General features: G+C 41.4%; 2 protein-coding genes and 1 long non-coding RNA gene across 4 annotated transcripts in view; 2 read left to right on the top strand and 1 right to left on the bottom strand.

Moving 5' to 3' along the window:
* acsl3a (acyl-CoA synthetase long chain family member 3a) overlaps positions 1 to 23,553 on the top strand; it is a 29,378-nt gene extending 5,825 nt beyond the window's left edge. Inside the window, exons 2-15 of one of the 2 annotated variants that reach the window (XM_069534353.1) lie at positions 205 to 752; positions 2,493 to 2,670; positions 6,202 to 6,311; positions 7,389 to 7,527; positions 11,826 to 11,976; positions 13,332 to 13,455; positions 13,667 to 13,738; positions 16,787 to 16,926; positions 17,064 to 17,236; positions 18,592 to 18,666; positions 19,149 to 19,337; positions 19,744 to 19,858; positions 21,409 to 21,566; positions 21,665 to 23,553. In XM_069534353.1, the coding sequence (XP_069390454.1) occupies positions 378 to 752; positions 2,493 to 2,670; positions 6,202 to 6,311; positions 7,389 to 7,527; positions 11,826 to 11,976; positions 13,332 to 13,455; positions 13,667 to 13,738; positions 16,787 to 16,926; positions 17,064 to 17,236; positions 18,592 to 18,666; positions 19,149 to 19,337; positions 19,744 to 19,858; positions 21,409 to 21,566; positions 21,665 to 21,822 (2,157 nt within the window). In that variant the 5' untranslated portion in view covers positions 205 to 377 and the 3' untranslated portion in view covers positions 21,823 to 23,553. The remainder of the gene's footprint in view (positions 1 to 204; positions 753 to 2,492; positions 2,671 to 6,201; positions 6,312 to 7,388; positions 7,528 to 11,825; positions 11,977 to 13,331; positions 13,456 to 13,666; positions 13,739 to 16,786; positions 16,927 to 17,063; positions 17,237 to 18,591; positions 18,667 to 19,148; positions 19,338 to 19,743; positions 19,859 to 21,408; positions 21,567 to 21,664) is intronic. The other variant, XM_069534354.1, reaches the window with a different exon arrangement.
* Positions 534 to 25,716, bottom strand: LOC138412020 (uncharacterized). The gene is made up of 3 exons (XR_011244534.1): positions 25,581 to 25,716; positions 2,476 to 2,685; positions 534 to 708 (listed from the first exon to the last, which is right to left on the bottom strand). It is a non-coding gene; the product is annotated as an uncharacterized lncRNA (long non-coding RNA).
* kcne4 (potassium voltage-gated channel, Isk-related family, member 4) lies at positions 24,682 to 27,042 on the top strand. Its single transcript, XM_069534355.1, has 2 exons — positions 24,682 to 24,834; positions 25,438 to 27,042. The coding sequence occupies exon 2, from the start codon at positions 25,479 to 25,481 to the stop codon at positions 26,028 to 26,030; it is 552 nt and encodes a 183-aa protein (XP_069390456.1). The 5' UTR covers positions 24,682 to 24,834; positions 25,438 to 25,478; the 3' UTR covers positions 26,031 to 27,042.
* Positions 27,043 to 27,725: the final 683 nt, after the last annotated feature.

Raw genomic sequence — 27,725 nt, 5'->3', positions numbered from 1 at the left:
TTTTCATGAGGTGCTGGAGCACATGTGACTCATTGGTGTTTCGGTTTCTCAATGAGTTGATTTTCTTTTGGCGACAAGGCTGCAAGAGCCCAGGATCCTTGAAAGCATGGGAATAACTTCATTTTGAAACTAGTTTAACTGAAAAAAAGAAATTAAAAAATCAGTTGCTGCTCTAACGCCAGGTTAATGACATTTATTTTCCAGGGCTGGTCCTTTGGGCATTTTATTACCACAGTGTACGTGTCTTTAAAGGAAGAAGAAAGTGAAGGGAGCAGAAGAAAAGAGGGACTGACTGCAACAGCAGGAGTTTTCTCACAGCTCGTCCTCTACCTTACTCTCTTCCAACTGCTCTCCCACGTCATCGCAGCTTCACCGAGATGAAGCTGAAGGAGGAAGTGAACCCCTTGCTGCTGCTCCTCTTCCACCTTATGGTATGGATCTACACCGCCATCACCTTCCTGCCATGCTACCTCGTCAGCTGGTTCTCGGTGCCAGAGGCAGGGTTCTGCGGCTCAGAGGAGGAGCGAGCCAAGAGAGCGAAGGCCCGCTCTGTGATGGGACATCCCGAGGGACCCTACAGGGCGCTGAGTGCCACCAAGACTCTGGCGACGTCGCTGCACCCGGGAGTGGACACCCTGGATAAGATGTTTGAGTTCGCAGCCACGAGGTTCCCCCACAGAGACTGCCTCGGGACGAGGGTGGTGATCACTGAGGAGGACGAAGAACAGAGCAATGGGAAGGTGTTCAAGAAGGTAAAATATCAATGTGTTAATTACATTTATTTTCCATGGGAGATAAAACTGTATCCCTGACTGTACAGTGTGAATTGACCGTCTGAAATGATACAGGTCTGGATAAGAAAAAAGTTTTAGTTGAGATAGATAATGGCAACGTTTCCTCCATTGGAGTTCTTAAGTAGGTCCAAGAAATACCCATAATCCTCTGTTCATTCACTTGTAACTGGGCTCATTAAACTTCACAGTGTAACAATGATTATTCTAATCAGGGGGTTTGATACTAATGATGCTTATTACCATACCTTTAGTATTTGTATTAACAGTATTTCCCACATACCAATGATACTAAATGTCTGCCTATAAAACTATTTCCATGTGGCCCCATGGGTCTTAAAGTAATTAAAGGAATAGTGACAAGAGTATATATTGTATTAGTGCAAACAAATCCCACCAGAAGATCAAAAATCAAGGCTGAATGTCAATAGTAGTGTACAGTGAATGTTCAATGAAATCTGACCTGTCTCAGCCCAGTGGTAACAAACAAAAAGATATTGAGTAAAATGACAAGAAAATAAAAGTGAAATATGTAATTTAATTTGTTTTTTAAAGCAATGTTGTTTTTTGATAAAAACAAACAAACAAAAAAGTCAATAGTATATGACAATATGTGACAATAAACCAACAGAGTGGAAAAGAGGATATTTGACATTTATCTCATTATGTAGAAAATCTAAATGAGATTATAAAATATCAGCATTCCTCATTTTATCCAGCAAGCGAGGCATGCTTATGATTTTTTTAACCCTGCAATATCTCATCCCTCAAATATTCCTCTTGAATCTTCCAAACCTCCAGTGAAATGGTGATAGTCACTGTTAATGCTTCTGCTGACAGTTTGTTAGTCTGTTCAACGCCCTGGATTCCATTGACCTTACAACTGGTCAGAGGGGACAAGGATAGAGCGCAAAGTCTGAAGAAGAGAGAGAGAAATTGGTATTTGATCAAGAGTGAATACAGAAAAGGGAAAGGAGGAATAAGGGTTGTTTTATGAAACAACTAAAGTGAAAGGCAGACTGTTTTGATGGGAAATTAAAAAACTTTCTGGGAAAGTATTATTGGGTATTTGCTAATAATCACGTTGCCTGTGCAATCAGGAGTTAACTAAAGTTCACTCTGCTAATCTCAACAGCCTGGTCCCCCTAATCATTTAAACCCACTGTTGAAACTGCGATTGATGCAAGAGTACACGTCTTAGCTGTTTGAGCTCTGCACAGTCATCATTACTCTGTGCCTGTGTGCACTGTGCACTTCCATTTGTTAACCATTAGGAGTCAGTATAAGCTCGGCTCTGACACGTGTCTGTGGCCGTGAAGCGTCTCCAGCTTGTGACTGTATATTGAAGAGTATTTCCAGAGGCCTGTGTTTATCTTCAGAAGAGGAAGTAGTTCTGTTTAGAACAGCGGCTCCCTTTCCCGTGACTTTTTTAATATGAAACAGACCCAACATGTGACTGTGGCAATTTAATACAGTAAACTGAACTCCTGTGGTCAAATATACCCACAAATTCACGATAGAAGAATTACAGGGAAGTCCTCAAATCTCCTTTCTGTTTCACTAATAGTCAGCTGGGTAATGAGCTTTTAATTGTACTGACTGGAACATGTGTCCGTCCTTCCTGCTTATATCTTCCTCCAGTGCTCCAACACACACAAAAAAAAGAATTCTACTGTACTCCCACCTCTTACCCCCCTGCAGGTGGTTCTTGGTGAGTACTCCTGGCGCTCCTACCACAAGGCCCTCACAGCAGCGTCCCAGCTGGGCAGCGGCCTGGCATCGTTGGGTCAGAAGCCAAAAAGCAACATAGCCATCTTCTGTGAGACGCGAGCAGAGTGGCTCATCGCTGCCGAGGCCTGCTTCATGTACAACTTCCCATGTAAGTCCAGGACCTCTGTGAGTAAGAAATGAAGCTGCGTTATTTATCTGGCAAATGCATCCAGGAGATGTATTTTAGTGTCCATGGGTATCATGAGGCAACAGTAAAGAAGTACTTTGAACTTAAACCGTACTTTCAGTTATACTGAGTTTCTTCAGTTTATTATTTCTTACTGAGCATCTTCCACATGTTTCTGAATAAGGCTGATTTATAGCTCTCTCTGTGTGTGTGTGCGTGTGCGTGTGTGCGCGCGCGTGCGTGTGCATGGGGACAGCTTGTGACATGCAGGACCCAGCTGAGACAGAAGAAGGTCAATTTGTCCCTTCTGCCTCGTCGTTATATAAGTGTCCCATTTCTCCTCATTCCCTCCATTTTTACATCCGTTTGATTTTCCTGTGATGGAAGAACTAATATGTAAAGTACATTATATTTCATACAGTGAGGTCACTTACATCGGCTGTAATGAATCTAATATAATGAACTCATCAGCTCCCCAAACAGTTTCTGGTTTCCTCAGGTAAACTCAACGTTACATTAGCACAGGGCTGATATAGCTGCTTACAGTGTTACAGGAGGTTTATGTTTTCATTGCTGAAATGACTGAACTGATTTTCCATTATGTAGAGGGGTGGGGTCTGGGCCACGGATGAACCCATAAACCTTTGGAGGAGATTTGATCAAGGGGGCGGATCCTGGATTTTTCTTTTCTTTAACATTGCAAGACGGGGCCTGAGCCTTGACAGACATATGTGCTCTCCGAGTGTCCTCCTAGTTCGAGCTGTGACAGCAAAAAATGGCAAAATTACTAATAAACTAGAATATCATAGAAGACATCCTCCAAGGCCCAACAGTTACCTCATGAAACCACTTTTAAATTCACTACATCAGTTTTTTTATTTGTATCTGCACTAAATTGCACACGCTTCATGTAATCCTGCTGAAAAACAAGCAAACGTTACCTCCAGGGCAAAAGTAGTTTAAACATTTTTTTTTTTTAAAAACCTTTTTTAATGTTTGTGATGTTAATGTGAGCAGCAGCTCTGGGAGTCCATGCTGTCCTCCTCTTTGATATTTCTTTATTTATGAGCGTCCACAAAAGTACTTTATGTTCATTAAATCTTTCTGATTGTCCTTAAAGAACCCCTCATGTTCTCTGTGTGCTTCAGTTTATGCTTCATTAAACTGTCGTGCTTTGGAGATACGTAAGCACAAGCATATAAAGCGTCCTTATAAAGCATCTCTCTTTCCCTGTCTCTCTCTCCCTCTCTCTTGTGCAGACACAAACAGTGGAAAGCCCAGGGCAGCAGATAACACATAGTGTGTGTGTGTGTGTGAGTGTGTGTGAGTGTGTGTGTGTGTGTGTGTGTGTGTGTGTGTGTGTGTGTGTGTGTGTGTGTGTGTGTGTGTGTGTGTGTGTGTGTGTCTGTGTGTCTGTGTGTGTGGAGGGCTAAAGGTTGAAACGTGTGATGGAGGAAAAGACAGCGGGGAGGAAAGAGAGGGAGAGCAGTGAGGGGTGATGGTGTCAGAAGAGGGTTGAGAGAGTCTACGTGAGCATCTGATGTTGACAGAGGCTTCAAGGAGTCAGCCAAAGGCCCCCAGTGAACTCGACCACTTGGTGTGTGTGTGCGTGTGCGTGCGTGCGTGTTTCTGCGTTAGTGTGCGGACATTCTATCTTCACTGTATACTGGGTCACTGTCAAAGGGAAACTGGGCTCATCATTAGTTGTTTTCTGCAACATATGTGAGCTCAATAAAAAACAGCAGCTTACATTCTCTAACATACGGCTGCTGTCATGTCAGCCCGTCAGTGGATGGAGTTACACATTCCTCCCTGGATTCAAGCAAATTTTCCTCCTGGGATCCTTTAAAGATCCTATTTGATGGACTGAAAAATGCAGAATGACACAAGGCTGAAGTTCACTCAAATGTTTTGTTGTGACTGAATGGATCCTGGACGTTTGCTCGGTTTTCTGTATTAAAATATGTGTGTGTGTGTGTGTGTGTGTGTGTGTGTGTGTGTGTGTGTGTGTGTGTGTGTGTGTGTGTGTGTGTGTGTGTGTGTGTGTGTGTGTGTATAAAGTCCAATCTGTTTAGATCTCACGACTGGAGGTGTCATGGCCCTCGTTCACACACACTCACACAGTAGTAGAGCAGGAAGTATTTGAGCTCCATGACGCAAAAAGGAGATGTCACTAAGCCCTGTCTCATAAACTTCTGAGTCAGTAGCAGTGCAGCGATGCAGGGTTAGACGCTGTGCTCCTCTGATTTTTCCATGTCTTTCTCTCCGTCTCTGTGTCTCTACTGTTGTTTCCCCTGTGTCACCTTTCTGTCCTTCTCTTCAACTTTAACCCATTTTCTCTTCCTGTCTCTTCATAGTTTGGTTCTGGTGGACACACACAGAACACAGAACATCTACACTGTGCATGCTTCTCTTTTTTAGATTTATGAGCTGGTCCAACATCTACGACATGGAAACTACAAAATTACAAAATGCTCTTATCTCCTGCATTGGAAGTCTTGTAAAACATTCTGTGGAAGGCTGTTTCCTGTTTCAACATGACATGTGCCTCCAATGGTTCTCAAACTTTTTCAGGCGGGCCGCCCCCTTTCGAGTCCATAAAAACTGGTTCAGTCATTAATAATGTCAACGTGATAGCTTCAGAACTGTCTTGATTATTTGTTTCCCATATGAATCATATTTATTCTGTTTAGTTTCACTCCTCATTTTTCTCCTGGTCATCTGCAATGGCTCTACGCCTCTATACTCCTCACTGCTCTGAGCACAAAGTCAGGTCCTGGAAAGCACTTGATTGATCTGCACTAAACCCTGACCTCAACCTCAGCCGGAACCTTCGGGATGAGCTAGAACGCTGACGAGGAGCCAAACCAGTGTTATCAATGCATCACACCAGATGTGGAAGACACTGACTGGTCAATAGCAGATTAAAAAAAAGAATGAATTAGCTCTAATTACATATCAAGTGCTCTATTGCATGTGGAATTAGTCATACCACACACACACACACACAAGCACACCAGTGCTGTTTATATCCCCAATAGAGATCTTATGGCAGTGAGAGCTTGTGTCTCATTGGCTCGGAGGCTGAGCTGAGGCCTCTGAGGTTCTCACTGATGTCATCAGTGTGGGAGCAAAACTGGAAATGCTGAGCAATGTCGACAGATGCACGCACATTGTCTGTCTTTACGCATTTGTCGCATTGTCTATATGATGACGCTCAACAACATACAACATGAGTGACTTGAGAGATGATACTGCTAAAGATTTAAACTTAAACTTTCTGGCTTTAGCTCAAACTTAACTGTTTCAAAATCCAGTCAATATTAGAACATCAACAATAAAAATAATAACTCGGTTCTATTTACCACAGGGATACAGCACTGTTCTACCAGTCTGCATCTTTGAGCCTTAAAGTCAAAGTGTTTATTTAATTTACGTTTGAGTTACTGAACCAAGCTCTTTCTGAAATTGTTTAATTGCAGTATCACAGCAGGATATGTGTGTGTGTTGCAGTGGCCACCCTTTACTCCACACTGGGAGGTCCAGCCATCGCTCATGGGTTGAATGAAACTGAGGTCACACACATCATCACCAGCAGAGAGCTCCTGGAAACTAGACTCAAGGTAAGAACACACACAAAATGATTCTGTAAAGGTAATAACAGGAAATGTTATTATATATAAGATATAATATAACTTCTTAGCGTGTTTAATTATCTACAGGATGCCTGCTTGGTAGTCATCACCCTCTTGACTGAGTGTGTACACGTGTGGATAGTAAATGAGGATTCCCACTGTATTTACTGTGTAGAGAAACACTCCACTTGAGACTGTGGCCTTCACAGAGGGAGCAGCTACTCTGGGTCATCTGGTGAAACCTTTGGCATTTCCCAGTCCTCCTGCGGATTTATTATGAGCTACTGTGCACGGACACTTCAGCTGTTTTGTGGTAACAAGCAAATAAGACCAAAAGTATCAAGCAGTGATAAATGGTATTTGTTGGTATTTGTAGCCCAGTGTTGTATAGCTCAGTCAGCTGTACAGCGATATCAGGTTTATAAATGGTCCAAGTCGGATATAAGAAGTCCAATATAACTTAAACCACAGATGTAAACAGAACATTACATTTTGAGAGATACAGTATTTCCTTTCACCTCAGTCTATAAAGGTTAATGCACCACATTACCCTGCAAATAAACAAAGGAAACGAAGTTAAGGATGTTTTACCCCCAATACATCACGGTCAGAAGTCTTCCAGTGGTTCCAGACTTTGACACATGTCCTCTCTTGAAAAATAATATTAAAGGCCACTGTTATCATCTGAAAGAATCCAAAACATTAGACCTGTGCTGGTAAGTGAAGGGGAGAGGAGCAGTGTGATTCCACAGAGATAAATAAATAAAGCAAAGTGCTCGTTCCTGTGTGTTAAAGCCTGTTTTGGACAAGTTCAATCACTGAAGACAAATGGTGCTCTGGCATTCCATCTTCCCTTTTATCAAAGTTGCATAAACACAGCTCCTCTGCTCACTCTTACACATCCTGGCCTCTAGACCAAATACTGATGAAGATCATGTGCATGGGATTTCTGGTTACCTGTCAAGGATGGAACCTGGTTTTCATCCTAATGTACACACAACACTTTTGTGCTTTCATGCTCCTCATCTTTGTGCTCACGTGCATGTGTGTGTTTATGTGTGTCAGGATATCCTAATTGAAGTTCCAAGGCTGCAGCATATCATTGTTGTGGATGACGCACCAACCTCATGGCCCGGATATCCACGTGGCATCACTGTCCACAACATGGCTGCAGTTCAGGAGCTGGGGGCCAGGCCTGAGAATGGTAAGTTTGTGTTTTTGTTTTACTTTTATTTGGTCACCAATAAACAGCTTCATTTCATTTGTTTTTATCGATTGTGTAGTTCATACTTGTAGAGTTATAACTATACTTTGGTATTGGTTCGAAACACTTTGTTGCTTCTAACTTGCCAGAAAAACAATTTAAACAATGTTGAAGATACTTGTTTATATGTGTTTATAATATGGAGGGACATTTCACCAATAATATAAATATTAAATTCATGTTCATTCAATGAGTAATTAATACAAAATGGTTGTTTGATGTTTTCTGGGGCATGACGAGAGAAGGTGTTATCAGAGGGGTAGCATGTAGAGAATGAACAGGAGAGGACCCAGTATTGATCCCTGGGGGACACCTTGGGACAGTAGAATGGTGTGGGAGGGGCACAGTTGTAGATGCTGATGAACTGTGGCCTCTATTTTGAGGACAGCAGTGGGAGGTGGACTTAAGATGGACAAGAACAATGTTGTGGTTGATGGATTCAGAGCAGCAGCAGTTAGGTTGAGAATACTGAGATGACCAAAGTCTGAGGAGAGACTTTGAGGTGGACAGAATATCACTATTGGTTCTGACTTATACAAGTTATTTAAATTCCTGCAAATACTAGACTGCTGGAGAACAGAATACCCAAACACAAATGCACCAGAAGAGGTGGTTTGAACAAGTGATTTACCAAAAACAACACTGTGTTGAGCTGATGTTCATGATGATAGATTAAAACTACAATCTTTTTTTGGCATAGTATCCTGTGTATTGCTATTGTATTTGTATCTCTATAAACAATATAGAGAAGCTATTTCTCTACAAGAAAAACTGAGGCAGATAAAAAATGATCTCCGGTTTATGTGGTCTTTAAGATATTGCTTCTAGACAAGTGCCTCGTAACCATTTTCATTGAGAGCTCGAGGCCAAAGCTGCAAAAATATTAAACCCACTTGAGAGAGAAACTCTCATTCAACAAAATATATCAGTATTGACCTTCAAACCCATACTGACTATTTCTAATGCTTCATCCATGTGTTTCATTGCTAATGGGGCCGTTAGGAAAATCTGTTTTATGACTACCCCATAAAGGTTTTAGCTTGTAATCTACACACACAAAGGTTTTTATTCCGGACACGGAGACAGCTGGTATCGGACCTTTTGCCCCTTTAATCATGAATATATTAGTTCAAACTGCATTTCTTTTGTAATAAAGATTCTTATTTTCCGCTTGTTGCATCAGCCTCACAACTAATTTCTGCTTGGAGCATGAATTTTGCCATTTTGGCTCCTGTCTATCAAGTGAGGTTATGTTTATTTCTAGGTGTAAAAATAGCTAGAACTTTTGAAAACCGTGGCTGGTTTCTTTTCTGACTGACAGCTACACTAACACGAATATAGAACATAGAATTACGGTAGTTATGTAGGAAGCATAACATTATACACAGAAGTCATCATGATAGTTACCCATGCATGTAATGCATACATTTAAAATGTATCCAAGAATATAAATGTACACTTAAAACTTCTTATGTTTTTTGTAGAATACTCCATCACTGCACTGCATGCTTCAGATAGCATGTATGCACTCAGCTCTAGTGGTGGTGCTCAGCCTATAAAACCATAGATGTTGACATTTCATAACTAGCCTCTTTCTTTGTCAACATGTTGAAAAGCCACATACTGATTGCTGTCTATACCATCGTGAATCTGGACCTGAATCTGAATCAGGTGTCCGGTGTCTGGAGCAAAGCTTCAGCACTCGACCCTGAGCTGCCAGGCTCTTCTGATTGAAGGTAAATGAAGGAAGCAGTGGAATTAAAGCCACCGTGGATCAGCCTTCCAGAATCGACAGAGATACTATGAGCTTATCCATTGTGGCTTCAAGCAGGGGTGTTCATGATTATACCAAACTAATGTGGGCCCTGTTAGGAGATGAGGCGATGTTGTGGTTTTATGTAAAACAAGAGCGTATTATGAAATCATTATTGGTTTATAACACATTTATAACTGCAAATAAAGGAAATTTGCTTAATTAATTTATTCACCTTTTGAAAAATCTGAAACCTGCCTTAGCCATAACATGCACACTCGCCTCCATGACCAGTTTGCTCCACTCAGTGCATCTAGCCCCACTCTAAATGGGATGGTCATGGTTTGGTTCCTCTCAGGGTCGGAGGTTGGGCGGGGGCAGATTGGTATCAGTGCCATTAGATCATGTGAATGTGGAAGCACTAACATCTGTGTTAGATTAAGGTTAATACGATGCTTATTCCCCTCCCCCTGTCTTTTATTATCCTCGCCCCTTGAACTGACTGACCCAAAACAAAAGAAGTTGGCAGTTTGTGCAGATAAAGAGGGAAGGAAGTAGGTTTAGGGAGGGAGGATGGAGCAGTGGAATACAAGGGAGGGTCATGTTTAAATATAATACTGTTAACTTCACATGACATCAGCTCTCAGAGTACACACTCCTACACGCCTAGTATTCGAGGAAGAGGAAAGAGAAAGAAGAGAGGCCCTCCCCTTGTGAGTCTAATGTCATTTACAGTCCCTTCCTCTTCTTCACGGCTCCCTTCATCCTCTGTTTGGTTTTTCAGGCCCTGCTGTGCTCAGACCTCTTAGTTCTGCTTTTGCGCCACATGATGCTTAACCGAGTGGAAAATCGAGCAGACTCTCACCCCCCCCCCCACACATGAGGAGTACACTGCTGCTAGACTAGCAAACCACCAACTGGTTTTGTTTCCCCCTTTAAACTGTTTGGAACTTTACTTATTTATTCAGACAGTAGGAGTCCTGCATCAGAGGGCAGGGGGCTCATTGCTCTGTGCTCTCTGGTCTACATTTACTGTATATTGTTTCAAGTGTCTCCTAGTTGTTTTTTTTTACTAAACCTTGGTCTTGATTATAGCTCCCAAATGTAAGCTACGATAAGATACTTCATGCTATAACAGCCACAGGAATTATGGGAAAAATGTAACCCATCACATTGTCCCTCCTGTCATAAGGCCAACTTCATCCTATCATTGTAATATTCAGAGTTTAATTGCTCACTTCTGCACTGGGAGCCGAGGCTAATGGCGGTTGTTTCTTACGGAAAGTGGTCATGTGACAGGAGCCTGACTAATCAGTGAAGACTACTAAAAAACACCCAATCAGCAAGTGGAAGTGAGTCTCTCCGTCATAGTTTCTAACATCTCTGTTTCTGCCCGTTCAGACTGAAACGCTGCAGCAGAGTTTTTTTTAAACTAAAACGGGTCCAGCAGTGAACTTCCATGTTTTAGCAGCTTTAAAACTCTGGAGTAGTGCAGACACCAGGGGTATGCGTACCAGAGTTGAGGTGTTTTCAAACGAATGGATGTAACTGTAGTATTCTCCTATAGCCCGTGATAAAACTGGCTATACCTGTGTGTAGAAAAACACAGCCCTCTCTTTCATTTGCAGGTTAGGGTGAGACTACTCCAGGTCAAGTGTTCAGCGTTTTTTCAACCATCTGCAATTGAATGGAACTGGTTGAATTCAAATGAATGAGATGGCTGTATTTTTTCTCACAGTGTTGAAGTTGTTCTGAACTTGGCCTTACTGCCTTTTAGTCTCGCATTAGGGTTTTTAAAAACAAACAGGGATAAAATATTAGAGATGATTTTGGCCTACAATGTGACAGGGAAGTCCACAGAAAACAAACACGCACAGACAACCTAAGCCGACAGCCAGGATTGGATAACCAGAAGATTACAGTGGTCCCAAATATACAGTTTTCTGTGTTTTGTTCTTGAAAAGTCCAGATAAGAAAAAATAATGATCGCGATTCTAGTGGAGAGGGACGACCGAGAGGAGAGTTAAAGCTATGAAGAAAAAACTAAAAGAAAAAGGTGAGAGAAAGATTGAAACTCACAATTGTGCCAAGAAGAGGCCTGATTGTTGAATATCACAGCAACAATTTTCCATCCCCTGTGTTTGAAAGCCTCTATTAAATTACAGACACTTAAATATTTCCACTTCTTCCATTAAATGTGTTTGTACTGCACAAGTGCCACAAATGGAACAGAGTCCATTACTGTCATCCATCCATCTATGCTGCATATCCGTTGCACTTACGGTCAATTTATAGTCTCCAATTAACTTAACCCCAATCTGCATGTTTTTGGACTGTGAATGGAACTGAAATTAATGCAAGGTTCTAATAAGGAACCTGTATGTGTGGTGTAGTGTGTTTATATAATATAATAATACATGTTAAATGCAGTTCTGTCATATTCAGCTCACATGTCCTGTGTGTTGTCTCTCTCTTCACATCACAGCCGCACGTGAGCGTAAGCAGCCGCTGCCTTCAGACATTGCAGTAATCATGTACACCAGCGGATCCACGGGCAGACCGAAGGGCGTCATGATCTCCCATAGCAACCTTATCGCTGGGATCACAGGGATGGCGGAGCGCATACCTAATCTGTGGTAGGGGCCATAAAGCATGTTGTGTGTCACATGTTATGTGCATGAAGAACATTTGACTACTTATTTCTACTTTTATGAAGCACATTTCCAACTAGAATAGCAAAAGAGTGAACCAGTTCCAGTACATTTTTATTTGGATATGCATCAGAGTGCACACTCCTGCATCAATGAAAATGTTGATAAACAGATTATCCCACAATGTTAAAGAAGTAGAAATCCTGGATTTGTACTAAAATTGAGTAGCTTCTTCCCTGGGTCACGTCTCACCCCCCTTTACAAAATTTCATGGAAATCGGTGAAGTAGGTTTTTGAATCCTGCGAACAAACGCAGACGAAAATGCAACCTCCTCGTCAAAGGTAACAGCATCTTGTTTCTGATCGAGTTTACTTATTTTTTGATCTGATGGTTCCTGATTTAAATTACAGATTTTTTTAAACATGTCCAGTTTTCAGTTTAGCTGTTTACATGTTCAGTCGTGAGCTTCAGAGGTGCTGGCTGACTTTATGTTGGCTGTATAGCTTTAAATTTAGCATTCAGAGGTGTAGGAGGTATGTGTTCTGTTCCAGAACGTGTAACATAAACTTAAATGAAGCCATTTGACTGGTGAAGCTTTGTATGGGAGTTGTGCTTTTTTTTGGAGGAAGTGATTGCTCTGGTGCTGTTATTAACAGAATTATACACTCGTGCATTTTTATGTCTTTTGAGCGGGGAAGCCCCAAAAGTCTCTTCAGTATCTCAAGAAGAGACAAGCTGTATAAATTGCATTATATTAGCACAATGACAACATTAAGTTCCTCTTATCTGCTGTTTCTCCTCTTTGGCCAAACTCCCCTGTCACTGGATGAATGCTGTAGGATGGAGACTGTGTGATAGGAGTTTGTTTAAGGACAAAATGCCAAATGCTCTTCTGTGCTAACTTCTTGGTCAGGGCTTCCGTGTCCACTGAGCACGTGCACAGGCATTAGTCAGCCAGTTCAGCTGCATCATACAGCACAAGTATTTACATTAAAAAAAAAAAACCGGTCACTGTCACTGGGGAACGAGGCAGGGGTGAGAGGAAATGCAGAGGAGACAGAGCTGAGTAAGAGGGGAGGCAAAGACTGGGAGGATAGGAGGCCGGGTGAGATGGATGGAGGTCGGTCGTTATCATCACAATCACATGTCTTATTAAAAATAATGGCTTTCCTGTGTGTATTTAGTAATCCAGTTGTGTAAACCTCCTCATCACGTATGCCTTGAAGATTTATGATTCACTGGGTCATAAAAGTTTGTATAAAACTGATTTATTCAGCTTGATCAACACAGATAAGTTAGATGGCACAGACTCCTTTCATGGCTGTTTTGCTGTTTACAGTGAGGAAGACACCTACATTGGCTACCTGCCTCTTGCCCATGTTTTGGAGCTCAGCGCAGAGCTCGTCTGTATTTCTCATGGCTGTAGGATTGGCTACTCCTCGCCTCAGACTCTTGCTGACCAGGTAAAGTAACACTACAACAGCACCGTTCATATTATATTTTAATGTTAAATTTAAAGTACATAATATATTCATGAACCCTTTTCTTCTTCTTGGCCTATTACTTTTGGTGTTTGTTGGTTTGGAGACGCAAAGATGAAGTAAAGCTGTGTCAAACCATAACTTTGCTTAACCATTATTGTGATATTGTCCCCCCCCCCCCCCCCACACAAAGTCAACAAAGATCAGGAAAGGAAGCAAGGGAGACACCAGCGTCCTGCAGCCCACTCTGATGGCAGCTGTTCCGGTATGTCAGCAATGTCTGCGAAGCATTCGCATTTGTGGTATCCCATGAGTTTGGCCCTGATTGGGAGCAGGATAGATTTATTCTCTTTGTTCATAGTCCAGCTGTGGAGTACAACATCTGTGACGGTGACGTAGATGCTCTCTACCTCCTTCCACCTGTTTTTTATCTCTAAAAAATGTTAAACACCCGGGGGCTTAAATGGCACGTTTGAGGTTGGCCAGTCTTGTTTATCTTCAAGATATATTTTAGAGATTAATCCACTCCAGCAGTAAGGACGCCAGAAAGGGATTCACTCAAAACTTAACATAGCAAGTATTTATTTTGTCAGTGAAAGAGCAGAGCGGGTGTTACACTCTGCTTAAATGCTTTATTAGTTTTGGAGGGAGTTTACAGTTAAAGGAAACAAAAAGCGGGGCATGCAGTGCTGAAAGTGAAAATTTAAGTCGTCACTGTCAAAGAATTTCATCTAGTAGGGTTTCCAAGCAGCCATCAACATATTTGGATGGATTTCACTCAAAAATAAGGGGATTAAAGCTGCTGTAATTAATATTATCATAGAAAGAAGCCATCAAATAACTGTTTATGTGAAAGGCTTCGCTCACAGTGATAAGAAACCTTTTGGTTCAGTCTTGATCGTCTGATTATTCCTCTAGCAGCAGTCGACTGTTTTCAGTGAGCTCAAAAAAAAAACCAAACACTGTTCCTGCCCACAACTAAACAGCAGACTTACATACTAGCTGCTGACATCAACTTTTACCATGTTTGAAAAGTTAATTGAGACTAAATTGCATATGCAGTATATGTGTAATTCATTATTTAACTGTTTGCTAAAACGTTCACCATATAAACTTTCTACATCTTGTTTCCTCTGCAAACCAAAGGTCCTGGTTATAATTTTATTGTTATTATTGCTGCTAATTTACAGTAGTAGGTAAATGGAAATGCATTAATAATTTAGTTCCATCATAATGGACTTTCTGAATAAAGCTAATAAAGTTATAATCTTCACTATTTTAAGCTTTATCACAAATCATATATATCATGTATAACTTTTTCAAACTCAAGCCTCATATAAACCATGAGATCCTGAAAATGCTCTCTTGATGCTGCTTTAACTTTTGATTCAAAGAGAAAGAAAATGGAGAAAATCATTTCAATCAAGACATTTCAGTGTCTGTAATGAGACATTACAATTCCATTGCTTATGTCAGCCAGTCTCCTCCATCTCCCAGTGGTCATAGTGTAAAGGTCAGAGGGCCCCAGTGTCTGGAACCATTCACAGCTGTAAACAGAACGTGAGAAAGCCCCATGTGGTTATCCCCACGACACACACATACACACGCACGCACGCACACTAACACACATACAAATTGTTTGCTGTGATATGACAACTGGCCGGTGCATAAATCCTGTTTTGACTTCCTCTCTCACTGCATTAGCTACACACACACACACGCACAAGCGTGCACGCACACACACGCCCACACCCTCAGGGACCAGCTGGTTTTTATTGGTTTTAGTTCTTTGTGCCTTGTTCTTTTCCCCATTAAACCAAGTTCAACTTTGGACTACTCTGCTACTTTGGAAGATGAAGTGTTCTCGATATGCAGGTTTCAGTTGTCTTCACTTACGTTCCTCTGACAGAAGGAAACCTGAGAAACCAAGCGAAGTCATGGATACAACTGGAATATAGCCAGGGTACAAAATAATACCAACTGCTTTGATTGACAGTCCTGGTCTGCAGCACCATCCTGTTCCTATCACCAGCTCAGCCCATTTCATCAAGTGTATCCCTGACTTGGAGAGCTGAGCCAAATAGTCACTCAAACCTGCATTCACTATATAAACACTGTTACAAGGTCCCTGCATATTATCCCCTGCCCATCATACATACATCTTGGCCAACTTCTAGTCTCTTTCAGTTGACTGTCACTCACATTCACCAGCCTACATGGTGAAGCAACAAAGCTCAGATGAACCCACTGTATTGCATGTACAGCATTAACCAGAGCCACTTAAGTGGTTTCTATCATTGTGCTGCAAAAGAGTTAAATCTTTCTTTGAATCTGATGCCAAAACAGAGTTGGACTTGAATGCTAATGTTGCTTTTATGTTTTTGGTAAATTTTCCTCAATCTATTGGAGGGTTAAGGGCAGAGGATGTTGTTAAGCCTGTTGAGGTAAATTATGATTTGTACGTACAGGCTATACAAATTCATTTGATTGATTATTATGTGTCTGCTTAATGTTTAAGTAGTTGGTTATTTTTTTCCATTAGCAAGAGCAGGTGGGGTCCCTGGCAAAAAGGGGAATACTTACTGATTGGGACTTCTGTTCTGTTTTTACAGGGTTTTTTTGTTTCGTTTTGTTTATTATTATTTATTTAACCGACCCAGAGTTTCACTTTTGTGGATTCCTTGAGGTTTCCTCTGGTTTTGTAGGTCAGCTGTTATGAGCAATCCATTAGGGATGTTACGCTGTTATGCAACCAAATGCATGTGCTCCACATTATAATAATTATTTCCTCTTGACTTGTTGTATGGACATGTCGAACTTGTGATTTTACGATATGCTTGTTCTGTTCTTTAAACATTGTGTTCTTTAGGAACTCTCGTCCTCATAAATTTTTCTATCAGGCACATGAGACGCTCAGCTGAAAATAATCTTAATTTACTGTGAGATGAGTTCAAAATTCCTTTCAGAGCTGGGACTACAGTCATTTCAGTTTCCTGTGTTTACCCATACCAATCTTTACAAAACATTTTGGGTTCAAATACATTAAAAAGTGTCACAATGGCGGCGTCCCTGCAGGACATTATATCTCTCAAACCCTTTGCTCGACAGATCCAGTCATATGTTGTCAGACTGTCAGTTTTTCTGCATTTATAATTAATCTCTGCTTCATCCCTCTTCTCATCTTATCTTCTCTAGTCTTCTTCAGTCTTGCCTTTTGTGTTTTGTTTTAGTCTTCTATTATTTATTCATTCTCATCTCAGTACATACGTATCTCATCACGTGTATCTTTCTCCGTCTCTGTCCCCATATCCAGGAGATCATGGATCGTATCTACAAGAACGTGATGACCAAGGTCGAGGAGATGAACTGTGTCCAGCGAACACTCTTCATTCTGGCGTACAACTACAAGCTGGAGAAGCTCAGCGAAGGATACAGCACACCTCTATGTGACAAGTACGTAGAGAGATGATACAGGTGCAGAGAGAGCCTTTCGAGAGCTTGTAAAAGTCAAACATTTCTTAAACCAGTAGAAGATCATGTTTTTTTTATTTTTCAAATGCACATATCATCCTATCAATTTATCCCTCCAGGTTGGTGTTCAGGAAAGTTCGCTCTCTGCTGGGAGGTCAGACGCGGGTCTTGCTATCAGGAGGAGCGCCTCTCTCCGCAGCCACACAGCGCTTCATGAATGTGTGCTTGTGCTGCCCAGTGGGTCAGGGATATGGCCTGACGGAAACATGCGGAGCTGGAACAATCAGCGAACGTAAGCAGAAATATATATATATATATATATATATATATATATATATATGCATACGTATGTACTGAGATGAGAATGAATTAATAATAGAAAACTATAACAAAGCACAAAAGACAAGACTAATGCAGAAGAAGACAAGAGGAGATAAGATGAGAAGAGGGATGAAGCAGAGATTAATTGTAAATGCAGAAAAACTGACAGTCTGACAACATATGATAATAAATTTGGTATTATGCATAAAGTAGTACACACTTCAACAAACACCAATAAACATCAAGTAATCAAATCAATAGGCACCAATAATCAACAATAATAATCCAGCAAAACACAAAGAAATACAATAAAACAATGTCCATCTATCAACTCCAAGGTTTAAAGACTACTGCTGCACGTACTCTTACTTAGGATATAGATTATCAGTATACATTGTCAGAATACAAGTCTAATATTCTAGACAGCTTTGTGAAACTATATGAAATAATTCTAAATTTCACACAGAACTCTGGTTCTTTGTGTTTACTTTTTTTGTCGAGATAGAAAAAGGTTAAAAAATGCCAATAGACGAGGCCCCGAGAATGTAAAGTGAGTTTACGTGTGCTGGAGTTTCGTAATTAAAAAAGGGCCAAACGTGTTGAAGTCCCATGTCAGTGTTAGAATTTAAGTTAGTCGGTCCACCACATTTCAGCAGACCTGGAAAATCCTGCTGTTTACACAAACAACCCGTGAGCAGAGATAAAAACTGTAGGACATGGAGGGGGGGTATTTTACTGTAGAGATGGAAAAATGGAAGGGAGGGAAATAATGAGAAGATATATTGTGTGTGTGGGGTGTAGTAAACAGAGAGGGGAGTAGGTAAAACGTTTTGAAAAAGAGGAGGCAGTGGTGTGGAAAAATCAACATGGGCAACTATCATTGTACGGTGAGGATCCAGTTAGCATCAGGGTTTTGGCCTGTTGGTAATATGCCCTGGTTGTTGTGCAAAATAAAAATCTTTTTTATTATCTACTAACAGTGGGTATAAAAAATGCCGCTCATACAGTATCACTGCTGATGAAAACTGGCCCAGTCATATGTTTTAAATTATCACTGGCTTTCAGTACCGACACATTTGAGAAATCCTCCCAGTGTTTCCCAGGCAGACCTAACCATCAGAGTGGCCCGCTGCCTGGCTCTGCACTGCAGTTATATGAGGCAGGAAAACACTGTTTTGTGGCTACTCCTTTGGGATGGGGTTTCCATGGCGAGGGAACAAGTGAGGTCATGTTGCTATGGTAATAAATGTCATGCCTTGATGCTAGCGTGCTCCCTGATCCTGTGTGTGTGTGTGTGTGTGTGTGTGTGTGTGTTGTCTGTTTCAGTGTGGGATTACAGCACTGGCAGAGTGGGAGGACCGCTGGTCTGCTGTGAGATAAAGCTAAAAGACTGGGTGGAGGGTAAGTGGGACTGGGAGGGGAGCTACACACACTCACTCACAGAGAATTGATGGAATACAAAGCATCAAATGCATTCACTGGGACATATTCAGTCCTTGTTGCTTCTCTTTCTTTTCTTTCATCATCATGCAAACACATAAACCATTCGTTTGCACATTTGCCAGGTCAGTAAGACCATCAGTATTTCAGGAGTGATCGCTGTAGCTTCTTCATAACCTTGTAAGGAAAGCATACCACTTTTCTCTCTACTCCTGCACAACTTTCATCTTTGAGATCATAACTCATATTTATTATGCTCTGTTGAATCCGGATGCTTATCCACCTGAGTTTATTGCTTGCAGAGTAGAAATAGAATTTTGAGTAAACACGCTGTCACCTTTTTATCTACAAAAATAAATATTATTTTGCCGAGTCGAGAGAGTTTGTTTTCTTGCACTTTTCATTTGTGTTGCATCCATGTGACTTTAACACCCTGCTTTCAGGTGGTTACCGTAGCACAGACGAGCCGCATCCTCGAGGAGAGATTCTGATCGGTGGACCGAACGTAACCATGGGATACTACAAGAGCGAGGATAAAAACCAAGACTTTTTTGTAGACGAGAACGGTCAGCGGTGGTTCTGCACAGGAGACATCGGAGAGTTTCACAAAGATGGGTGCCTCAAAATAATAGGTGAGGAAAGTCGAATGGATAAATTGTGAGATACGTGGTTGTGTGGATTAGATTATGAATGCAAGGTTCGATGGACGCAGATAATCAATTTGAGGAAATGCATCCTGGTTCACATGAAATCAAAAGCACAAATGTTCAACATAGGGCCCCACGTTCTGGATTTCATCCAGACAACCTCTGTTTCCATCCATCAGCCCAGCAGGGAACCTTTTACTTCACTTCCCAGAATTACTCCACACTGCTGTTTTACATCAGTTCAGCAACAAACCTCAACTCTTAACGACCCCCCCCCCCCCGTTCCCCAGCTTCCTCCCTTCTTTTAAAGAGAGACACACATATCCACACTTGTATGTGTGCAGGTGGACATACATGTTGTTACAAGTAGGTGTCTCTGTTGTGTTTCCAGATCGTAAAAAAGACTTGGTGAAGCTGCAGGCAGGAGAGTACGTCTCCCTGGGGAAGGTGGAGGCCATGTTGAAGAACTGTTCTCTGGTCGACAACATCTGTGCTTATGCCAACAGGTGTGTCATTGTTAGTGAATAAATCTACATCGTGAAATCCAGCTTTAATAACGATGCTGCTCATGCTCGTTTGAGTTCACTTGGATGAAAGAAGAAAACCCATTGAAGTAGCTGCAGTTTAGCCTCTTCTCAGTTATGTTCTGAATGTTAAAACTGCTCTCAATCAAAACAAAAACGAAAGTCATTCATTCATTAGCTTTACTGCACATCCTCTGAGGGTCGCAGGGAGCAAATCCCAGCTGGCATTGGGCAAGAGGCAGGATACACCCAGCACAAGCCATCAGTCTATAACAAGGCTGACATACAGAGACACACAACCCTTCTACAGCTACTGGCTTTTTCGAGTCGTCAATTAATCTAACCCGCATGTCTCTGGACTGTTGGAGGAGGCAGGAGAACCCACAGGCAAATAGTTTTAAATGGTAAATGGCCTGTATTTATATCACACATTCATAGAAGCATCTGTACACAGTGACACTGTCAGGGACAAGCTTAGTGCCAAGGCTACTCCTGTATAATCAGTATTACATAACTGCAGGGTTTCTAGTAAAGTGTCTGCATATATTCAGATGTAATGCAGGACCATGAATCAGCCTTGAAATGTTTGTCTGTAAATGATTACATTTGACAGACATCTCATGAGCTACAGGGCTGCATGCAGAGCACAGAATCACTGACATTGAGGCAGATTTCTCTGACAAGGTTCATTCCCTCCGTTACATAGTCAGGAAAGACTTATGCAGGTTTCAAAACTTCAAAAACAGCTTTTCAAATGTTTCTCGAGGTGAAAATGCATTCATCATTTCATTAAAGCTAAAAAAAAATCAACAGGTTATTTTAACAGTTTTATATTTGTCAGTGTAGCTAACTGTTTACAAACACATTAGCCACATCAACTTGGTGTTCCTCTGTCCTCTAATGGCCAAAAGAACATCAGCTATTATTTTTATCATTTTTAAATATTCTGCCTATTTTTTCAATGATTAAATCTTTGGCTTTGGGACAAAGTCTACAGAGTGTCCTGCTACTGAGCACTGTTCACCTGTTGCTCTACATTGTGTCCAATTGCATTTCTGCTGGCTCCCAGCATCTGTCGAGTTTGAGTTCGATCGAGAAAGTTTATTATATTCAGATACTTTGCGTGATGGTAAGATGTTTGACTGGTTTTCAAACTGATGCTGCCCTCTACCTCAGAAAGCATTTCACACTAGAAGGCAGAAGTACTTGACCTTTCCGACTGAGAATCTCAACATATTTGTTCAGCCTGAAATGTTTATTTGGTTCAGTGTCACAGTGCAACACAAACTGTTTTTAAAAAAATGTAGATGTTGTGAGTTTCTCTCACTGTTCACGGCATGTGTTTACTTTTCCTTATAAGGGTTAGAGTTAGTATCTCACGTGATGTAGGATTGACGCTTCCTTCTCTGTATCACACGCGCTCGCACGTGCTTGACATTGAATCTGGCTCAACTTTCACTTGCTGGAGAGCAATGTGTTTTTATGAAGACTCAGTTTGACATCTCGCCCCCTCTCCCTTTCCTGCTCTGCAGCGATGAGACATATGTCATTGGCTTTGTGGTGCCCAATCAGAAGCATTTGCTGGCTCTGGCTGACCAGTATGGTATCCGAGGATCTCGGGAGGAGCTGTGCAACAGCAAGGCCATGGAGGAGCTGGTCCTCAAGGTCATCACCGAGGCTGCTCTCACTGGTAAGATTGGCTCAAAGACTTGATCAGAGGTTGAACTTGAAGTTCTGTCCAACATTTCATCTCCATTTGTGCTGATGTTACATTTTCTCCTGTTGCAGCCCAGCTCGAGCGCTTTGAGATTCCTCGCAAGATCTGTCTGAGTCCAGAACCTTGGACTCCTGAGACCGGATTAGTAACTGACGCATTCAAACTCAAACGCAAGGAGCTGAAAACACACTACCAGGACGACATTGAGAGAATGTATGGTGGGAAATGACGGCAACGATAGGCACATCATTGTTGATTCTCAAAGAACAGACCAACACTTGACTGTGAAAATCTTCCAGTGCTCTCTCACTCCTCCCCTCTGCTCCCTATTCCACCAGTAAAAACCACAGTGACCTTAATCTGTGCTAAATCTTAATGTTCGTTAGAAGAAAGAAGGATAAGGGTAGGATGTTCCCCTTCACTGTGCACTTACTTGAATTTGCAACTTGAAAGCAGCCTGAAATAGAAAAAAAAAAAAAATCCCGATCCACTGCTTTTCCCCTTTTTTCATCCAGGTGTGTGACCTCTGTGTAGAGATCTTATTGTTCCAGATGTGAGTTATGAAACAGATCATGTGCGAGCTGTCCTCTGTTGAACTCCTCCTGCAGAAGCTCAGGTCGTTCAGACAGGACTGTTACGTTTTCACTTTGTGCTCGTCCATGACACTCGATTGGTTGTTTAGGTCTCAAAATCCTTCACTCTTTTTTTTTTTTTTAGTCTTTCCTGCAGGTTAGGAGACGGTTAACTCTTGATATATTTGTTTTTATTTGGTTTATTTTGTCTGCCACCCGCAGTCGGACTTCGACTGGTGGGGCGTCTCTAACAACAGCACATCTTGATACCAAAAGCACAAAAGTCATTTGAGTGCAAATGAGAGCAGGTTGGAAAAACACTGCAGTTTTTATTTTTATCATTATTTACAATGTAGCTGTTACTCCTTTTTTTTTTTAAGGAAAATGAAACAGAATTGCACCTTAAAGGCTCATTTTAAAAAGAAAAGAAGTAAAGACGTTTATTCTACAGAGTTTTCCTACAATGATAGAGTATACTTTTGATGAGCTGCAAAAATGCACAGATGATATTATTGTGTAATCATTGTCATCTTTGATGCAATATGAAAATGTATGATTTCTGTCCAACTGAGGCAGTTGATTACTGATAGGGTGTAAAAACGTTCTGAGTGAACTTCTCAGTGCATCAGCTGAAAAATGATCACACTAAGTAAAGCGAACATCTGTTTTGCAGAACTGTCATCGCTGGTTTAAAGCTTTTTTAGCTATTTAAAGGTTCAGTGTGTAGAATTTAGTCGCAGCTGAATCCCCTCACCCTCCTCTTCTAAATAAGAAGGTGTTAACTTTGTCCAGTCTGGACTTAAGTAAAAAAAAAACCATGACAGCCTACGTAGAGAGGAGCTGCTCCTGCTGTAAATATAAAGTATTTAAATATAAAGGGGCCATTCTAGGATACAGAAAACAACAATTTAGATGAAAAACACAATTGAAAACCTCACTACGATTATTTAACATTAATTTTCTGCCAATAGATGCCTCTCACCTAAATCTTACACACTGAACCTTTAGGTCATCTGCATTAGTATGACAGTGCGACTGCTTAAGTTGATAAAAGCACAAACATGGCTCCAGCATTCCTCATAATGTGGCACGTGTTGCCTTTTCTTTTGATTCTCTGTCACGCTTTTCTAATTCCTTACTGACTTTTAATTGTATTTTTTTCTTTAACTGTACATATGCTACATGTATGGTATATTGAGCAGCGATCAGCCGATGTAACGCAAGTCCCTCGTTTATTTTAACTTCATGATCGTGGACCATTTTGAAGCCTCACTCGCTGTCTGTATCGAGAACCTGCCTTGTAACATAAGTGCATCCAACTATTTATTTGTAATTTTGCTTTTGTAAAATACTCAAATGAAGTAAATAAAGATTGTGTTTGGTCTACATGCAAGAGCATTTCATTATTCTACATTTTTGGCCACAGTCAGTCAAATGAATGAAATTTAAAGTGTTGAGCACATTTAGTATTCCGACATGAAGGCAGGCAGATGATGCTGATCACCAGCTTAAGAGTGAAATCAGCCTTCACTGATACAATAACAACAATGACTGATTGGAACCTAATTCAATTTAACCACTGATGCTCACCACTCGCTACAGTTTTGAGGTGTGAATTCTCTGCTGTCAGACTCGTCCTCGGCCGTCTGGTGAAAAGGGTGCAGTTCAGTCAGACTATTAAATTAAATCTGACATTTGGAGATTATGTTCATATGGAGGTGCTGTTCATGTGGTGAAAAATATACTAATAATCAGCACCTTAATTGAATCATAGCCTATTTAAATTACATAATGTAAAGCAATAGGAAACTGAACCCCCGCTTTATTTTCTCTATGTAAGAATATAGTGTTTGACTGGCATCCTGTGAGTTGTGTCTTTGCTTGAGTTGTGTGTCCAGGAGCGCGAGTCCCTCCTAATCACACCAGACCATCGTGACATTAATAAAGTCACACGGCTCCAGCTCTGATCAGCGGGGATGTAGTCATGACACCCAGGTGGACATGCTCATTTTCACCTCTTTAAGAACACACAAACACTGTGAGCCCACGTTGGTGTGTCAGCTGCACACCACGATGCTGTTAAACCAGAGCCACCACTGCACTGCAGTCTGTCCATCGTGATTTGATTCATAGGTTTTAGGTTCATTGGCAAGGAAATTGGAAAAATCCTGCATGATGAGATGAGGAGAGAAGATATTAAATGATGTGCAGAGGCTTGATTGAGAATAAGGAGATTGGTCCTATGTGTGCACATGCATCCTAAAAACTTTCAAATCAATTTTTATGGCCAGATTCGAAATTGTTCTTCTTTCTCAAATGTATTTTTCCATCGCATCCCCGTGGAAACTTTTTCCATTGGACTCTAGAGATGATGTAATACTTCTTCAAATAGTAACTAACTTTAACATACCCATGGGATTTGTTGTTTTCATTAAGAATCCCCCAGAGGTGTCTGTGATGTTTCTTTTAACGATTTCATTTTTTAACATTAGTTCCTTCAGGGCTTCTACAGCCACAGGACTCATCTTACAATCAGTCCCCGTCACGTGACTCGTGATGACCATCCAGCCTCTCGGTATAAATAACTTGATCCGTTTGTTAGTGCTGCAAAACTCCAGAAGAGCTGCAAGAAGATAGAAGCTGAACAAGAAACTTGGCTCCTCACTTTGGTGAGTTGACACATCACAACTTTAATACTGTTGTTTATAGACTATTGGTTTGGTTTGTGTAGACTAATTTGTTTTGGGTAGACTTGTAGTAACTTTTTAAAACTACTGGGAAGTATTTCCCTTTAATACGAAAATGCACAAAAACACAAAATTAAGACACAAGATACGAAAACAATATCAATATTATAATCTTATATCTGTGAAAAATGCTAAGTTGTTTATTTTAGTAATTTAAGGATATTCAGTACTTTATTCTCTACTTTCTAAATTTAATTTTTAATTGAATGTTTTACTTAATTGACAGATCATTACGTGTGTGTGTGCAGAATACAATATTCTGGTAGACTGATAAACACTGTTTATCATTATTCCTGTGTTTTTCTCATTTTGCCACCAGTGGATAAATGTTAAGTCTTTGTCACATGTCACAGCTTCTGATGTATAGTGACTGTATAAGTGTTTTCAGGATATTTCAGCACTTTGTAAACAACTAAAAACACACACAAAAAATCACCGATTGGAATGATGTCCCTGTGCGTAAAGCGTGCGTAAAAGTGAGCCAAAGTCCTCATACTAATGGATGTGCCTCCGTATCTTTTTCAGCGCAACTTTAAAAACCATCCACGAAGTTTGCACCTAAAACAATGGAGCACCTGGAAAACTCCACAGCGCCCCCGAAACGCCTCGTCCTGCAGACGCAGAGCAGCGCCGGCACCCAGGCGGACAAGAGCGGTGGGAACGCGTACCTGTACATCCTGATCGTCATGTGTTTCTACGGGGTCTTCCTCTGCGGCATCATGCTCGGCTACTTCCGCTCCAAGCGGCGTGAGAAGAGGAGGGTCAACATCTTCACGCGCCTCGTGCACGAGGAGGAGCAGCGGGAGTGGGGCGCGCTGCCGAAGAAGCACAGCCTCTCCTTCCCCGTCCCCGCCGCGTCGGGACTGCGCTCCGTGCACGTGTCCCTGCCCTTCTGCGGTAACCACGGCAACCACTTCGGACACCTGCACCGCGAGGACGCGCTGCCCTCTCCGCTGGCGTGCGCGCTGCTCGCGGAGCAGAGCAGCGTCAGCTCCCTGTGCTCCTCCGCGGACACGCGCTTCGCCATAGAGGAGGAGGAGTCGGACAGCGGCACGGCGGAGGGACCGGAGGAGATCACGAAGGGAGGCTCCGACAACAGCGGGGACGACTCAGGCTGAAACTCCCTGAGATACGTGGTCCATCTGAACAAGAGGAGAAACATCAGCTGGAGAGAAGAGGAGGCTGTGAAGCGTCTCTCCCTGAAACAACACAACCATAAATCTATTCTGCCATAAAAAACTTTGATCAATAGCATCATGATCTGATCTCCAGCTCCGGCCTGGATAAAGTCACACACACACATGTGGCCAGTGAGAAGTGTTTTAAATCTTAAACCCACAGTGGAACCTTTTCCATCTGAGTTCTACTGTCCTCAATTTGAACAGCAGCAAGATAAAAACAATAATAACTACACTGGTCTGTTTGTATGCTTAATGTTGGGATAGTGTTTAACTCATATCTCCCTCAATACATCGTGAAAGCAATAATTTAAGTAATAACTTTATCTATCCCTGCATGGGCAGCTCAGGTCATCACGCATGTTAAATAGGAAAGTCAAAACAATCAAATGAGGTATACTCAAAAACTACATCACTATAAATCTACAATAATAATAATGGTAAATATGAATATACAAGAAAACTGTAAAGAGGAATAAATTATCTATTAGAATAAAGCTTAACTATATCCAGTCATATCAAACATTATTAATCCACAATGAGACTATCCCTCATTTTGGTGGTGACCCCTCCCTGCCGGAGCCCCTCCACCCTCCTGACGCCACACTGAGAAGAAGCACCTCACTGGTTTGGGCGGATGACTCACCCTGCAGGGGACTGAGTGGGAGACTGTTGCGTTTTTTGTTTTTTTGGCTGTTTGGACTGAACTTGACTCGCTCTTGCCAACGTGGTCTCGAGTATTGAAATGTACCTGGAACCCACTTGAAAGATTAAACTGAAGTGTTTGTTTGTTGTGGCTTCATAACGGACAGGCTGTTCATACACAGAAGATGATGTAGGTTTACTTGACGGAAGAAATGCACTGTTTGTATCTGTCACTCTGTATGGATTAATTTAAGGTGGAATATTTGTAGTGTTTGCAGATATATATAAAAATGTGCTTTTGAATTGAGGCAAGCTGTAGTTTCCTCTTTTTTTGCTGTACTATGATAAACCACCTGTGGGGGGCAGTGTTGAAGTGGTTACTGGCTTTGATTCTTCCACCACATGAAAAAGATGAAAGAGATGAAATGGGTAAGTCTATAATTATCATGTTGCTTTTAGACAAACAGCCAACATTAAATAAATGGAGAATATGGCAAATAATAACTAGATCAGTACTACTTATGCAGCATTGCTCCTCTTTTGTGAGCATATCCTCAGCTAAACCTCTGAGTCTCTGTTTTCTGCAGATGTAGCAGCATGTCCTAACGGTCCGTATAATGTTTCAAACTGTAAACACCAAAACTTATAGTGAGAAGTCAAATTTTTCTTTCTTACCAGGTATGTTTTTTGGTGCAGGGATTAAAGGTCATGCTAAAGACCCCTTGAGGGATCATAGACTTAATTTCAAGACAGATCAGACCCAACAAACCACATCATCACATTTGTATTTGACATAGCAGACAACAGCAATGATTCACTGAGGTTTTCCTCTCCTCATGTCTGAAGACTGATGGGGAAAACGAGGGAATGCCACCAGGCGACAGCTTCAGGTTTTCTGTTTCTCTGTCTCGACCAGCCCACCCCCGCAAACACTCACACACACACACACACACTCACATCAGCAGCCTGCAGGCTCTCTGCTACACAAGT

Source organism: Paralichthys olivaceus, chromosome 11, assembly GCF_024713975.1.
Source record: "Paralichthys olivaceus isolate ysfri-2021 chromosome 11, ASM2471397v2, whole genome shotgun sequence".
NCBI lineage: Eukaryota > Metazoa > Chordata > Actinopteri > Pleuronectiformes > Paralichthyidae > Paralichthys > Paralichthys olivaceus.
Note: the sequence above shows the minus strand (reverse complement) of the source record. Positions and strands in the feature narration are given on the sequence as shown.

Coding starts and splice junctions, on each gene's coding strand:
- kcne4 (XM_069534355.1), top strand. CDS start 25,479: ATGGAGCACCTGGAAAACTCCACAGCGCCCCCGAAACGCCTCGTCCTG.